The sequence below is a fragment of the Medicago truncatula genome, chromosome 4 (assembly GCF_003473485.1).
Source record: "Medicago truncatula cultivar Jemalong A17 chromosome 4, MtrunA17r5.0-ANR, whole genome shotgun sequence".
Classification (NCBI taxonomy): Eukaryota; Viridiplantae; Streptophyta; class Magnoliopsida; order Fabales; family Fabaceae; genus Medicago; species Medicago truncatula.
Genome location: NC_053045.1, coordinates 50,471,744 through 50,487,047, shown reverse-complemented (window position 1 = coordinate 50,487,047; position 15,304 = coordinate 50,471,744). Strand labels below are relative to the sequence as shown.

Genomic DNA, 15,304 nt, shown 5'->3' with positions numbered 1-15,304 from the left:
CACAAATTTAGTCAAACCCATTAATTCATTTATCTTGTTACTTCCTCACAAGTCACGAAAAGAACTAACAAGTGGAGAGTAAATTAAGTGATACATCGAATTTTAGATAAACTTTGATATCATTTTAAAATTTGAGTAAAGTCTGGCTCAACTTTATAAAACTGACTTGTAAAATGGAGTCGGTCTTAAATAAATTATTGGATTTAAGTATGAATTATATTGACTATGATTGACTAAATATTAAATATGTTTTAAGATGTTGGATATATATCTAGTGTCAAAATCTTTTGTTGTTTGTCTTTAAGCATTAGTTCGTTGTTGCTTCCGGTATTATTCCGGAACCCATTTATCATTGGACTTGTAACTCTTGACCATATATATGTATGTATGACATACATTGAGTTAGGCGTATACAATAAAATTTGAAGTCAATGTTTTGAACTCTCTAGCTAAAATGCAACCACCATGTTCTGGAGGAACATCATCACAACCCTGCTTCAATGGTTGTTTTCCATCTCCATTTCTTGCCTCTGAGAATTCCCATGATAACACTTCCAATTCAAATAGTGTCAGTAGAATTGATGACTTATCCTCAGCCACATCTTCAAGTCTTTACCCCAACACACATTTCACAAACCATGAATCTCTCCCACTTTTACAAGACTCATATAATAACTTCATCAAATCATTCCCTCAATTTTCCACAACTTCTCAAGTAGATCAAATTCGAGATCAAGAATATCAACACTTGAATAATCTCTCCAATACATGTTTTGATTACACTGGTTATGGTCTTTTCTCTTATGCTCAGCAGAACCAAAAATCATGTTCTTCTTTATCTTCTTCATCGTCTACTCGTTACTTGAACTTGGAACAATCGTTCTTTGATGTATCGATTAAGTCAATGAATTTGAAGTCACAGATACTCTACCGAGGACACGAATCCGAACTAGAGTCAAGAATGAGAGAAAGAATAATGACATTTATGAATGTCTCTGAAAACGATTACGCCTTAGTTTTCATTGCTAATGAGGTATCTGCTTTTAAACTTGTAGCTGATTCATTCCTATTTCAATCTAAAGGATCAGAGCTTCTCACAGTGTATGATCATAACAATGAGGCATTGGAAATGATGATTGATAGTTGCAAGAAGCAAGAGGTACAGATTTTATCAGCAGAATTCACATGGCCTAATTTAGGAATTGAATGGAGAAAACTAAAGAAGATGGTAACATGTAAAAAGGAGAAGAGAAAAGGTAGTTTATTTGTTTTTCCACTTTATTCAAAGGTTACTGGATCACCATATTCTTATTTTTGGATGTCTTTGGCACAAGAAAATGGTTGGTGTGTAATGCTTGATTTATGTGCATTGAGACCAAAAGAAAGAGACACTTTAGGTATGTCTATGTTTAAACCTGATTTTATGGTTTGTTCATTTTACAAAATATTTGGTGAAAATCCATCTGGGTTTGGTTGTTTATTTGTCAAAAAATCAAGTATTTCTTCTCTTAAAGATTTAGGAAATGCTACAAGCATTGGAATTATAAGTCTTGTTCCTACATTTGCACAATGTCACACTTCTAGCTCTCATCAAAACGAGAGTGCACCGCCAAACGCTGAATTATTAGGATTCGCTTCTCCTGAGAACCAGAGGGATAAGACTAAAGAAGAGCAAAATGAGGTATCATCATTATCAGAAATTGTGGAGTTACAAGGCATGGACATGAATGATGAAAGATTGGAAATTGAGTGTAGAGGATTAGACCACGCAGACTCAGTGGGACTAATAGTGATTAGTACAAGAACAAGGTATTTGATTAATTGGCTTGTTAATGCATTAATGAGTCTTCAACATCCACATGATGAAAATAGATTTTCATTAATTAGAATTTATGGGCCAAAAATAAATTCTCATCGTGGACCTACAGTGGCATTTAATATATTTGACTGGAAAGGAGAAAAGATTGATCCAACACTTGTGCAGAAGTTAGCTGATAGGAATAATATCTCTCTAAGTAGGTCCTGTTTGAAAAATATCAAGTTCTTAGATAGGAACCAAGAAGAGAGGGAATTGGCCTTGGAAACTAAAACAAATGAAGTTGAAAAGTTTGGCATCTCCAAGAAGAAAAGTGGCTCAAATGAGTCTAGGATATTGGTTTTGACTGCAACATTGGGCTTCTTGACAAACTTTGAAGATGTTTATAGGTTATGGACTTTTGTTTCTAGATTCCTTGATGCTGATTTTGTGGAAAAAGAGAGATGGAGATACATTGCTCTAAATCAAAAAACTATTGAAGTGTGAATTTGTTGTTACTTTCTGTTTTGTTATCAACTCATATTCTTTATGGTTATTTTATTTTAGGATAAAAATAAAACTCTTGCAGATTTGAGTTGTATGTTATATTTTGCATGATAATTGAGTAACATACCCTCCAATTTCTGAACAAATATTTGAACTTCTGTCACAATATCCCACATAATCACCTCAGAATTTCAGGATGAAAAAAGTACTACTAATAATACAAGTAAGATGTCTCATATCACCCAAAATACTCAAGAGTGAAAGAAAAGCATGCATAAAAAATTTCCCTAAACAAGTTCACTCTATAACTGGTTAAACAACTAAAGGATGGTAGGCAACAATCACAAGACAAATAATGCTTACAATGAAGCCTGAGAAGAAACAATAAAACCTATTCCTTTTTTATCATTAGTTGGTTGGAGTTGGACCAGACATGAACATGACCATGTCTGTTACCCGTATAAATCGCGTTCCGGTCTTCATCATAATAGAGGGTGGTTATACCCTCCAAAGCCTCTGTAACTGACATTTTTTTAGATGAATCAATGCACTCCAAAGCTTTTGTAGCATTAATTTTCGCCACACATTTCCCCGATAAGATGTTGCTCACATTGATGGAACCTATCACATTGGTAACCATCGATTGATCTTCAGAGTCATCCCTGCAGTAAGAAATGATCAGGTTCTGATCACTTGTTATGTAATTGTTGTTTTTGAAGTCTGGATGCCATAGTGGATGCCGTAACAAGTGATCCTCCAATGATGTAACCAGTTCTCCATGAAAGTTCCATACAAAATTTGTTTGGTTTTTGAGAGTAAGGAATAACTGTTTCTTGCATAGAAAGATAAATCTTGATGGGTTCATGAACTCAGTTCTGCTTACCGATGCCATAATCTTAAAACTTGGTAAGTCAAGAATCTGAAGGTTGACATTGTCCTGCATGACTAGAAGCTTTTCATTGCACACAATCATGTCTACCTCCCTATTCTAATGTAGACAATTGAATTGTTTGAGAACTTTGCCATCCTCAATGGATATAATCTTGACTGGAATATGGTCACTTGTTCTTTTGAAGATGAATAACATGATGCCAGAACTGATGTTGATCCAATCAACATTGCTAAATGAAAACAAGTATAGAAAAGTGTAGTTTTTAAGATCAAAAACCTTGAATATACTATCTTGCGCAGAGTAGGTTAGGACCTTGGCATTAACATCATCAAATTTCACAACAAAAGACTCTGACTGAAAAAGATCAAAACCGGCATCCGGCTTGGCCCTCCTTATGTCTTCAATGCGTGTTGATCTGTATTCCTCCGGCATCCTACTTCGGCTTGACGCTGTAATAAGTGAGTCATTGTTCTTGTTGTAGAAGAGTCTCCTGATGAGGTCGTTAGGATGCAGATTCATAAAGCAAATCCTCTCATCTGTTTCACTACTAAAAGCTGCACAAAGACCAGATTCGGCAAGAACAAATACAATGTTTTTAGCAGCAGTGATCTGAACAATTTTGGTCCTTCCCATCAAAAAGGGCAAGATATGTGGAGGAGATTTATGTTTAGAATGATGAGTGTCAAGTTCATGACTGAAACGCATGTTTTGGAATCTATGTGGAGTAGTAGCAGTAACAAAAGCACGATGATGTTTACAAGATAACTCGCGGTCTTGAAGGTTCTTGATGATGTTCTTGTTTCTTTTCTTGATGTTGCCACCATTGTTAGAACCTTCTTTCCCTCCACGAGTATTTTCATCCATTGTTGTTTGTATAACTGGTGTAAGTTAGAAATATGAGATGAGATTAGGTGGAAAGTGATTGTTAAGTAGTATATAAATGAGATAACTTATATATCTAATGTCTTATTTATATCCTTTTTGGGAGGGTTTTTTTGAAGGGTTTTGGAGAATTGGGTATATATTTTGATATACATTTAATTTTTTTAAAAAAATAAATAAACATCTTAATTAATGATGATATAATAGTTCAAACAACATGATCACATTATTTGAGCAAAACATTGAAAGTTGGACGATAGAATACATCTTCCGTTATATGCGAAACATCAAAATGTACAAAGATTAATAGGTGAAATATAATGAGTATATAATCAATCAAGAAAATACATTAGAGGATTAGCGAACAAAACTTAATCCCAACACAACCTTCTCAGCTGAAAAGTTTCATCACTTTTTATTTTGTCACTCAAACAAACAAACTCTTAGAAAATCCTAGCTTGAAATAATTTAAAATAACTAAACGGAATTGTCAAGTATTTTAAATCAACAATTTAAAATACTTTGATACTACAAATCACACATATCAAATGACGTTGTTGTCTGAAACTTTCATCAATTAAACATCACAATCATTTTTAATCATTTCAAGTCATTTTTACATGTGTATATTTCTATTTTCTTTTCATTTTTGTTTTGAAAACTAACCCTGATATTGACATTTGGGAAAAAATTTAGCAAAGAATTGTATGGAAGGTAGAGTAAACAACAAGAAAAAGAGAAAGGAAAAGCTTGCCAAGCTCTAAGCTCAAAATACACCATCCACTTCTGCCACTTCCAAACCTACAACCATCACCATAATGGGATATAAAGAGACTGAAATACCTCCATTACCGTAAATGAACATCAATAGTTTGAGGCGACTAGCTCACCTTACCAGGTCCGGACCAAATCAACGGCAAATGGAATATGCTAAGAAATCACACGAATTCACATCTTCCTCAATGGTTTTCAACAGCAACACAGATTCTTGCTTGATGCTTGATAAGTGCTCAAAAGTAACATATTTCATGTGCTAACTTAGGCAAATTAGTGACTTGTTTTGCAAGTTATCTAAGGAAAAGCTACCATTTGAGTGTATTTTTACCATTTATGCTTTACATGCCTGATTCTATCCATTTTATGCAGGAAATGACAAGTAAGGACCAAAAGAAGGAAGCTCATGAGCCAAGGTCAGTTTGCTTAAGCGAACCCCTGTTCGCTTAAGCGAACAAGTTCCAGAGAGCAACCAGTTTGTTCGCTTACAAGCACACTCTCAGTTCGCTTAAGCGACCTATTGTTCGCTTAAGCGAACCAGTTCCAGAGAGCACCAGAATTGTTCGCTCACAAGTTCGCTCATGAAGAAAAGTTGAGTTCGCTTAAGCGACCTCCTGTTCGCTTAAGCGAACAAGTTCCAGAGAGCTCCAGAATTATTCGCTTACTGTTTGCTTGAGCGAAGTTCATCAAACTTAAGAAGATAAGGACCACGTGGCAACTCCTCAATGGGCAATGGAAGATTCCTTGGTTGTTCGCTTAAGCGAACGTTGCTTCACTTAAGCGAACGAGCACGAACACAGCCCATATAAATAGTTTTTCCTTCTCTCTCTAGATTTCTATTACATTTTTATTCATATTTTCTGCATTTTAGAGAGAGGTTAGGGCATTTCTAGAGAGAGAAACACAAAGCAAGGTGGTTAGGAGTAGATTCAAGCCTAGATTTGTTGAGACGTCATGGATCTTGTCATGGAATCTTCATCTTTTCTTCATCATTTGCAAAGCTATCATAGACATATGTAGCTACATCTACTCTTGTGGTTTTGAGGTATTCAAACAAGCTATTATGTAATCTTTTGATCATTTAATATATGGGTTCTAGCTATTTATTCAATATTGTTGTTATTCTTGCTTTTATTGTTTTATTAAGATTCAAAATGATATGGACACATACTTTTTGAATCTAGAACTAGAATAACAATCTATCTTAAGTTATCACTCTAGACATGGATGTTAATATTTGATAATCACTTTTAATCTAGGACTTAATGCTTTTGGGTAATTTAATTGGTTGGGAAATCGTCGATTAAACTATCCAATCGACTTTGTGATCGTTTAAATGTTTGGGAAATCGATGTTTAAACAATCCCTTAGAAATAACGATATCATTTGGACACGAATGATATTGTCGAGTGATTGTGATAATATCGTTTAAAAGGCTTGAATCCGTTAATCGATCGAGAGATTGCAGCTGTTACGCTTGGTTGATGTCTTTGATCGCAAGCGAAATAGCCCTATCTCTTCTCGTTTTACTTTTATGTCGAATAGGAAAATAGTTTTACACAAACAAACAATTTATACCCAAACAGTTAATGTGACAAATATTGTGAAAATGCTTACGAAATACGCAACTCCCTGCGGAAACGATCCTATATATACTCACGTATAAATAGTTTTATGACTACATCAATACTACAACAGGACTACAGGAGGATCTCTAATGTCAAATAGTGTTGGAGATGCAATCAAAATCATTTAGGCCATGGCTACTTATGTATGTGTCAAAGAAAGTTGGAACATTGATACTTATGAAATGAAATGATATTATGTTATGTGCTATTACTATAGTGAAACACTGAATGCATTCATAAAAATTATCTAATTTTCAAACTAAAGCGAGTCTCATCGGCTTTGGATTGCTTGCAATTAAGGTAATACACATTGACAAACTTTGTGAATTTAATTCTTTTATTTAGTAGTAACTTCCTCACAAATCGCAAAAAGACTAACGACGGAATCATGAATCGAGTGATCGAGTAGTAAGTGGTGTAACCAATTATAAATATACTCTTGTAGTTTTCTAAAGTTTGTGTTGAGTTTAACTCAAATATATAAAATTGACTTGCAAGTTGAAGGATATTTTTTAAAATTTTGTTTAATGCGCACAAGTAAATTAATATTACATCCCACGCAAATTTGTTTTTTATTACTTGATTAATAAGTCGCATCATATCACATTTGATTGTTGATAAAATTTATTAATTCAGTGATAAAAACAAGATAGTACATGGTGCAAGGTTTATCCCATTTATGCACCATATATGTATGACATATATTTAATTAGGCGTTTACATTTCCAATAAAATTTCAAGTCAATGTTTTGAACTTTTTATCTAAGTGCACCCACCATCTCCATTTCTTGCCTCTAAAGACTCCCACAATAAACCTTCCAACTCAAACAATCAATGAATCTCTCCCACTTTTATAATAGTAGTAAATTAACTTTATAAAATCATTCCCTCAATTTTCCACAACTTCTGAAATAGATCAAATTCGAGCACAAGAATATCACCACTTGAATAACCTCCAATATTTGTTGCCAATACATCGGATAAGGCATTTTCTCTGGTGCTCACCATAACGAAAAAATCACGTTCTTCTTCACCTTCTTCACCATCTACGCGTTATTTGAACTAAGAACAGTCGTTTTTCGATGTACCTATTTAAGTCGATGAATTTGAAGTCACAGAGACTCTATGGTGGACACGAATCAGAACTAGAGTAGAGAAAGAATAATGACATTTATGAATGTCTCTGAAAATGATTTCACCTTAGTTTTCATTGCAAATGAGGTATCTGCTTTTATTGTAGCTGATTCATTCAAATTACAATCTAAATGATCAGAACTTCTCACTGTGTATGATCATAATAATGAGGCATCTCACTGTGTATGATTCATCGTCGGAAATCGTGGAGCTACAAGGCATGAACATGAAGAATGAAAGATGGAAATTGTATGTAGAGGATTAGACCATGCAAACTTAGTGGGACTAATGGAGATACATTGCTCTAAATCAAAAAACTATTGAAGTGTGAATTTGTTGTTACTTGCTATTTTCCCTTCTCTGTTTTGTTATCAACTGACATTCTTTATGGTTATTTTATTTTAGAATAAAATTAAAACTCTTGCAGATTTGAGTTATATATTATATTTTGCATAATAAATTGAGTAACTTACTCTCCAATTTCTGAACAAATGTTTGAACCTTCTGTCACCATATCCCATATTAACCCCTCAGAATTTCAGGATGAAAAAAGTACTCCTACAAATAAGATGTCTCATATGGCCCAAAATACTTAGGAAGTGCACTATAAACCAACTATCTACAAAGATCAAACCTCTAAGAACTAAGAGTGAAAGAAAAGCATGCATAAAAGTTTTCCCTAAACAAGTTCATTATATAACTGGTTAAACAACTAAAGGATGGTAGGAAACAATCACATGACAAATAATGCTTACAATGAAGCCTGAGAAGAAACAATAAAACCTATTCCTTTTTTATCATCAGTTGGTTGGAGTTGGACCAGACATGAACAAGACCATGTCTGTTACCCGTATAAATCGCGTTCCGGTCTTCATCATAAATTCATAATAGAGGGTGGTTATACCCTCCAAAGCCTCTGGGACTGGAACTGACATTATTTGAGATGAATCAATGCACTCCAAAGCTTTTGCAGCATTAATTTTCGCCACACATTTCCCCGACAAGATGCTGCTCACATTGATGGAACCTACCGCATTGGTTTCCTTCGATTGATCTTCAGAGTCATCCCTGCAGTAAGAAATGATCAGGTTCTGATCACTTGTTATGTAATTGTGGTTTAAGTTGAAGTGTGCATGCCATAGTGGATGTCGTAACAAGTGATCCTCCAATGATGTAACCAGTTCTCCACGAAAGTTCCATACAGAAATTGTTCGGTTTATGAGAGTAAGGAATAACTCTTTCTTGTAAAGAAGGATAAATATAGTTGGTTTCATGAACTCAGTTCTGCTTACTACCGGCGTCAGCTTAGAACTTTGTAAGTCAAGAATCTGAAGGTTGACATTGTCCTGCTTGACTAAAAGCTTTTCATTGCATTGCACTATGAAGTCTACCTCCTTATTCCAATGTAGATAACTGAATTCTTTGAGAACTAAGCCATCCTCAATGGATATAATCTTGATTGGAATATGATCACTTCTTCTTTGGAAGATGAATAACATGATGCCAGAACTGATGTTGATCCGTTGAACATTGCTAAATGAAAACGAGTATAGAAAAGTGTAGTTTTTAAGGTCAAAAACCTTGAACATACTATCTTGCGCAGAGTAGGTTAAGACCTTGACATTAACATCATCAAATTTTACAACAAAAGAATCTGACTGAAAAAGATCAAAACCGGCATCCGGCTTGGCCCTCCTTGTGTATTCAATACTTGTTGATCTGTATTTCCAAGAACTGAGATTCCCATAAAAATAATAATAAAAAAAATCTTTAAAATAATTGTGCACAAATTTAAGTAATTTGCAAAACAATATTCAAATGCTTAATTTGCTGTTTATTTTTTTGGTCAAGATTTAAATGATATTCTTATTAAGATATATATATATATATATATATATATATATATATATATATATATATATATATATATATATATGCATAAGTATAATCATGTAATTGTTTGAAACGTACAAAATAATGATTGAAACATTCAAAATCAATCAATATTATTAATGACAATTTATGGTTTTTGTCAAAAAAAAAAAAAAAAACAGGTTTGAGGTTTCTTCGGCAGTTAACTGCCGAAGTTTTCCTCGGTAGTTAACCATAGCCAGTTCCATAATTCGGCAGTTAACTGCCGATGGGCATTTGGCTAAATTACTTGTGTTTCTCAGCCAATGCATATTTGTCAACAACAATTCTCCTGATAGATTTGTGTTGTACTGTAATTGTGATGCGATGATGATGGTGAAAATTCTTTAAGGCTAATTAATATGGCAGAGAAATGGGCAAAAGATGTTAATATGACAGAGAAAAGGAACTGCATTAATTGCTTAAGTTGTGCAATATTGCACATGATAGAAAATCCATATTATAAATACTACCTCCGTCCCTAGTTATAAGACCCTTTTGAGGAAAAAAAAATTGTCCCTTTTTATAAGACTCATTTGCTATTTTCAACTACATTAATTATTTCTTTACATACATGCCCCTAATTATTATACATTTTTTTCTTCAATCAGCAATAAATAGTATGTTGATAGCCTCGGTACGCTTACCGCCGAAAAGATCTTGTTGTATTTTGGGGGAGTTGCGCAATTCTGCAGATAATTCCTTAACATAGTCACGCCTCAAGTTTTACGTTTCATTTTCTTGTTTTGCAGGTTGTGATCCTTCAGTCATCCGCATTCAACATCTATGTGGGGCAGTAACAGCAACAAAAGCACGATGAGGTTTAGAAGATAACTCGCGGTCTTGAAGGTTCTTGATGATGTTCTTGTTGTTTTTTTTATGTTTCCACCATTGTTAGAACCTCCTTTCCCTCCACGCCTACTTTCATCCACTTGTTGCTAATAGTTAGTGTAAGTTAGAAATCTGAAGTTGGGTGAAAAGGTGAGTATTGAGTAATATATAAATGAGAGAACTTCTATATCTAATGTCTTATTTATGTCCTTTTTGGGAGGGATTTTTTGGAGGGGTTTGGAGAATTGGGTATATATTTTGATATATATTTAATTTAAAAAAATTTAAAGAAACATCTTAATTAATGATGATATAATAGTTCAAACACCATCGTCACATTATTTGAGCGACACGTTGAAAGTTGGATGATAGAATAAATCTCCCATTATATGTGAGACATTAAGATGTACAGAGATCAATAGATGAAGATATATTAAAATGTAATGAGTATATAATCAATCAAGAAAATACATTAGAGGATTAGTGAACAAAACTTAATCCCAGCACAACCTGCCCAACTGAAAAGTTTCATCACTTTTTACTTTGTCACGCAAACAAACAAACTTTTAGAAAACCCTAGCTTGAAATAATTTAAAATAACCTAACGGTTTAAATTGTCAAGTATTTAAATCATGATAATAAACTTGGTGTTGTCCCGGCATTGCCTTTCGATTTAACAGGGTATTTTAATCAATTCAGCTTCTTTGGAGGTGCTATTAAGTCGAGGCGTTCAATTTTACAAGTTATTTGGTATGCCAACAGTGTGAAAAATTTGGAAAGAAAGAAACAGCATAATTTTTAATGTACAAGATAGCTCAATTATGTAGGTGGCGGACATGATTAAGTTGTTAACCTACAAGTGGTTGAAGGTGAAATTTTCTACTCTTCCTTCCAATTATCATGGTTGGTGGCTTAATCCGTTCACATTACTAAGCATAGGCTAAATTCTGGGTTGGTTTGTGGCTCAGGTTGTTGCCTTGTAAATATTGATTTTACTTTGTATTGACTTTGGTGTTTCTTCCTTGACACACCTTGTGCTAGGAAGGCCTTTTGATGTAGTAATATAATTCATTTTTGCCTCTTCAAAAAAAAAAAAAAAACTAGTCAATAGCCATTGCAACTTACTTAAATAAAAAATTAGAAGCACTTTAGAAACATATCATGTTAATGGATGTATACTTTATTAATTAAAGAAACGTTAAAAAATGTCATTAGTTTTAAATTAAATCAGTTTTGTATATTAGATAAATCACACATAATTAATTTTATCTAATACTCATGTATTAAACATGAGTCTTTGAAGCATGCACTTCAATCACAAACAACAATACAAATTCCATGCATGAATTACAAATATATCTAACAAATAAAATAATACATATATTTCTCATTCATCATGTATTAATTATTATGATTCTTTGATTCATGCATCTCATGTGTGAATATTATATATGTATTAGAAATACAAAGTGTTTGCATCTATAAGTCTTAACTCAACTCACAAACCTCAAATATTTGTGTTTGAGATTCGATCTCGGGGTCTCCCCTTTGTATATGTGAGTTTCATGTGGTATTTACCACCTGTCCACAAACAAAAAGAGAAAAGAAATACAAAGTGTTTGCAAATTTTAACATCTATTATATTTATATGTTATTTATTTATTATATTTCAAATAGCATTTTTTTTAAAATAATCGCATAAAAATTTATAATGTTATATTATTTTATGGACAAATTATAAACTGCATCTGTTACCACTTTGAAATTACAACAGAAGCATCAGCTATCAATTATTTATTTGATCTCTCTTTTTCCCTCATCTATTCTTTTGTATTTTCTTATTATTTTCCTTTCTTCTTTTTGCACACATATTTGAAGGATAAGACACTTTTTACAAACGTAAGGTACCAAGATTGTCAATGTATATTATTGTCAAAAAATTTGCTCCCTTCTAAATATTTATATATTTTATTCTACATTACTTATATTTAATAAAAAAAAATAGGCTTTAATAGCAGTTTTAACCCCCTAACTTTCTTAAAGTTGCGATTTTTGCCCCATAAAAAAAACTACAAAACCGTCCCATAAGTTTTGCATATGTGGCAGTTTTGATTTTGACTCAGTCTACACTGACGTGACACCCTAAGTGAGGTGCCACGTGTTATTTTTTAACCAAAAATTGACATTGGGGGGCCAAAACTACTACAGTTGCAAAACTAATGGGGCGGTTTTGTAGTTTTTTTTTTAAGGGGCCAAAATTGCAACTTTAAAAAAATTAGGGAGCTAAAATTGCTATTAAGCCAAAAAAGTATTATTTTCTATATATTTTTTATTTGATTGCGGATTTATTATATTCTATAGTTATAACAAATACTCAATATTTAATAGCTAAATTTCTATATCTATTTTTGTTTGTAATGGACATCTGTTATCTAACTTATCTTGTAATGAACGAGCAAATATCCACATGCATAACTTCAAGATCTTTCTCCTTGTTTGTAAAGCTTAATCTTTGGACAAACACCACTATTATCCCAATCACCTTAAAAATGACGTGGTGGAAATGTTTCATAACTACATTGATATCATTTTCTTTTTTATCTCTCTTGTCAATTATACTTTTAAGGGTGATCCTTAAAGCCTTTCTCAATGCATGATGAAGCTGTAATTCATTTTCACGAAGATCAGCATTGCCTAAAACTAAATCACCCTCGTAGTAAGCCAAAGGTTTCAAAAACCAATGACCAATTAAAAGCACAACTAAATCTATCTTATTTATCCATTTCTCATCAACGAAATTCAAATACATCTTATCATAATTTGCCCCTTCATCTGATTTTTGCAACACCTTATTTTTGCAACACCTTGTACAAGAAAAAGGGACCAAATACAATGAGACACCTGCATTGTTGAGAAACAATGTGAGAAACAAAGTGCCACCTTCTAAATTTATTGTTATGACCTTGTGTATACAGAGTTAGGTGTTGAAGTAATTGACAACATACATAGAAGTGACTCAAATTGGTTCATAGCCAAAGAATCAGCAACAAATACTATGTACTTGTCATTTTTTTTCAATCAAATGAATCACCAACAAACTTCTCCCTCATCCTAATCTAAATAATTGACTTAATATGCTTCTCGAAATTGTGAGTATGAGATAAAATTGATGTTAAATTTTGCAAGTTAGTATATATATATATATATAACCTTCTTTTATGAATGTCCATTTTAGCATGTTGCATCTTTTCAGTTGGATTAAAAACCCAACTTTTGCTTTTTGAAAAACATTAAAACTCAAGGTTAAAATTGTAATTCATGTTTAGTTATTAATGTTTTTTATTTCTTATTTTCTTTCTCTTTCTCTCTCTCACGGCCCGGGTTCTCTCTCTTTGGTTCTTTATTCCATTTTTCTTTCATCTTCTTTTATTCAAATCAAATCAAGAGCAGCAACTATGTGTTTATATGTAAAAGCTAAAACGATTTTGCTGGAGGACGACAAAAGGATAAATTGTTGCATTTGAGTATTCTTGAATAATTACTATCAAGACAGCAATGAACTGAAGCTAATATTTTTGCAACATCAACAAGAATAAACCTTATAGCAATATTTTGTTCCTGGGTTGCTCTTGTTATGGAAAAATAAAATTAACCCAAACGGCAAACAGATTTATATCAATGATTGAAATTAACCCATTATTACTCTTGTGATTGAAATTGTTATCTCTCCCATAGGTACAACAACACTCTATTCAGCCCAAGAATTAGGAGTCATTCACCGTTTCTCTCTGCACTATCACTTCATCTCACTTAATAATTCCATAAGAACAAAACCCAATTGAATGGATTTAAACTTAATTTTGGGTCAACAACATCCTATTAGAAAATGAAGACATCTGATTTTGAGATTTGACATTTGAAAAAATGGTCAGTCTAACTCTGAAGCTTCTAACGTCAAAGCCGCAGGCCAGCCTCTTCAGCGTCACCGGAGCCACCGATGAAGAAAACCTTCTTTCAGGATTGGGATATTCTTGGTTGAACAAAGGAACAAAAGCAGTTAATGGGGATGAGAGAGAGAAAGATGCCCCCTCCATAACTAATAGATCGTTCAATTACAATTTTATCCCCATTTTTTATTTATTTTTTTCCTCCATAATTAATAGATCGTTCAATTACAATTTTATTCCCATTTTTTATTTTTTTTTCATAAAGCAAATGTTGGCTTTTTGACCAAATAAAAAAGGTTCAGCATGCTAAAATGGACCTTCATAAAAGAAGATGGGTCTATTGTAGCAAAACTTTTATATATATAGGGTTTGCTAATAGACTCACTCATTTTCATGAAAGTCTGTTTTAGCAAGTAACACCTTTTCACTTGGACCAAATGACCATATTTTTGTTTTTTGAAATAAACTAAAATTGAAGGGCACAAATGTAATTGTCATTTTTTCTTTTCTTTTTAGTTTTTTTTTTACGGGAACTCAAAAGGTCTCCCTCGTTCTCTCTCTTCATTCTCTTCTCCATTGTTATCCCTCTTTCTGAATACTATACACGCATACTCCTTGTATTGGCATACTGTTTTAATGGCTTTGAACCTAATTAAATTTCTTTATAAAAAAAAGACCTAATTAAATTAAATTAAATAATTTGTAACACAAATATGTGATTTGCATAACGTCCATCAAATTGAGAAATTGACCCATGTTCAAGCCAAGTTCGAATACCATGGAAGCATATGACAGTGAAAATCATATGGAATTTTCTATAGTTATGATGCGTTTTTGAGTTTTGGTTAAAAAAAAAATTGTGTTTCTAAAGCACTGATCAGAAATGTTAATGGCAAGCAGCGAGGGAGAGGAGGGATAGCACAAAGAAGAGAAGGAAGAAAGAGAATGAGGGAGACCTCGTAAAAAAAATAAAAAGAAAAGAGAAAATGACAATTACATTTGT

The 15,304-nt window shown here is 32.9% G+C and overlaps 2 protein-coding genes and 1 pseudogene across 2 annotated transcripts; 1 reads left to right on the top strand and 2 right to left on the bottom strand.

Annotated features, from left to right (window-relative positions):
• The first annotated feature begins 362 nt into the window (after window positions 1–362).
• LOC25493646 (molybdenum cofactor sulfurase) lies at window positions 363–2,436 on the top strand. The gene has a single exon (XM_013602212.3). It carries the CDS (start codon window positions 455–457, stop codon window positions 2,300–2,302), a length of 1,848 nt encoding a protein of 615 aa, XP_013457666.1. The 5' UTR covers window positions 363–454; the 3' UTR covers window positions 2,303–2,436.
• Window positions 2,437–2,693: 257 nt separating this feature from the next.
• On the bottom strand, window positions 2,694–4,162 carry LOC112421158 (uncharacterized; annotated as a pseudogene).
• Window positions 4,163–8,395: 4,233 nt separating this feature from the next.
• LOC25493643 (uncharacterized) lies at window positions 8,396–13,163 on the bottom strand. The gene is given in 4 exon segments (XM_039832798.1): window positions 8,396–8,497; window positions 8,500–9,346; window positions 9,774–9,876; window positions 12,974–13,163. Coding segments are annotated over 4 exon segments (1,242 nt in total).
• Between the last annotated feature and the right edge of the window lie 2,141 nt (window positions 13,164–15,304).

Excerpts from the sequence above, each read along its gene's own strand:
- LOC25493646 (XM_013602212.3), top strand. The coding sequence starts at position 455 with ATGCAACCACCATGTTCTGGAGGAACATCATCACAACCCTGCTTCAAT.